Raw genomic sequence first — 1,512 nt, 5'->3', positions numbered from 1 at the left:
CTTTCTTTCTGGGTTCACTGACACTTGAAAGCAGTTATAAGTAATTATTATTTTAAATATTTTAGATATTTAAACCTAATTTTGTATTTGTGCATTTATATTTTCTTTCAAATAACTTGAAGAGATAACTAACCTATATAAGGAACAGCAAGTGCAGATAGTAATATCTGATTGTTTTGTTTTCCTTGCCTTAGGGGACCATGGACATTGAGGCATACTTTGAAAGAATTGGTTATCAGAACTACAGGAATATACTGGACTTGCAAACATTAACTGAGATTCTTCAGCACCAGATACGAGCCATTCCCTTCGAGAACTTGAATATCCATTGTGGGGAACCCATGGAGATGAGCTTAGAGGCTGTTTTTGATCACATTGTGAGGAAGAAGCGGGGTGGGTGGTGTCTCCAGGTCAATCATCTTCTCTACTGGGCTCTGACCATGCTAGGTTTTGAGACCACAATGCTTGGAGGATGTATTTATATCTCTCCAGCCTGCAAATATAGCAAGACCATGGTTCACCTTCTACTACAGGTGATCATCCGTGGCAAAAAATATATAGTAGATGGTGCATTCCCATTTTCCTGCCAGATATGGGAGCCTCTGGAATTAATTTCTGGGAAGGATCAGCCTCAGCTGCCTGCCACCTTCCGCTTAACAGAAGAGAATGGAATTTGGCATCTGGGTCAAATTAAAAGACAAGAATATGTTCCAAACAAAGAATTCATTGATTCTGATTTTCTTGAGAAGAACAAACACCGGAAAATCTACTCTTTTATTCTTGAACCTCGAACGATTGAAGACTTCAAGCCTGTGAGTGAGCACTACAAAGTAGCTCCAACATCCGTGATGGTGAACACATCACTTTGCTCTCTGCACACCCAAGAAGGGGTTCATGGCTTAATAGGCACTATTATTGCCTATAAGAAGTTCAATTATGAGGATGATGTAGATCTGGTAGAGTTTAAGAGTCTGAAGGAAGAAGAAATAGAAGAAGTTCTGAAGAGTGTATTTGGCATTCACTTGGAAAAAAAACTTGTGCCCAAACGTGGTAGTGCTTTTTTTACTATTTAGAGTAATGAGGAAAAAAATGAACTTCAATGTTTTCATATGTAGTTATTCTTTCATGATAAAACAATCAAATTATGCAAATTAGGTGACAGAATAAGTCTCAAGTCATCATCACAAAGTTCATCACTGGTTGACTGGTGGCATGTCAACATCTGTCCCCTCATTATATCAAGAAAATCACAGACATTAAATTGCTTTTCCTGTAAAACTACCCACTTATGTAACTAAATAACTTTTAAAGAAATGTGCCATTTAAAATGTAATCACAATAAAAGTGCTCTAATGATGATAAAGTTGTCTTCATTTATACTATAAAACCCTTCATCTTGACTCATTGTTGAATTCACACAAAGGTTTTAAGGGTAATTAGGTGAAGTGTATAGTGTAATCATCATGCTCACCTAGGAAATATTCAGATTCATTTTTACAAAATGCCCTTATA

The 1,512-nt window shown here is 36.6% G+C and overlaps 1 protein-coding gene across 1 annotated transcript; it reads left to right on the top strand.

The window, feature by feature from the left end:
* The first annotated feature begins 200 nt into the window (after positions 1–200).
* LOC129685360 (arylamine N-acetyltransferase 3-like) lies at positions 201–1,073 on the top strand. Its single transcript, XM_055618872.1, has one exon. It carries the CDS (start codon positions 201–203, stop codon positions 1,071–1,073), a length of 873 nt encoding a protein of 290 aa, XP_055474847.1.
* The last annotated feature ends 439 nt before the right edge of the window (positions 1,074–1,512 follow it).

This window comes from Psammomys obesus, unplaced genomic scaffold (assembly GCF_907164565.1).
Source record: "Psammomys obesus unplaced genomic scaffold, mPsaObe1.curated_primary_1811, whole genome shotgun sequence".
Classification (NCBI taxonomy): domain Eukaryota; kingdom Metazoa; phylum Chordata; class Mammalia; order Rodentia; family Muridae; genus Psammomys; species Psammomys obesus.
Note: the sequence above shows the minus strand (reverse complement) of the source record. Positions and strands in the feature narration are given on the sequence as shown.

Bases quoted from the DNA above. Each gene is read 5' to 3' on its own strand.
- LOC129685360 (XM_055618872.1), top strand. From the start codon at position 201: ATGGACATTGAGGCATACTTTGAAAGAATTGGTTATCAGAACTACAGG.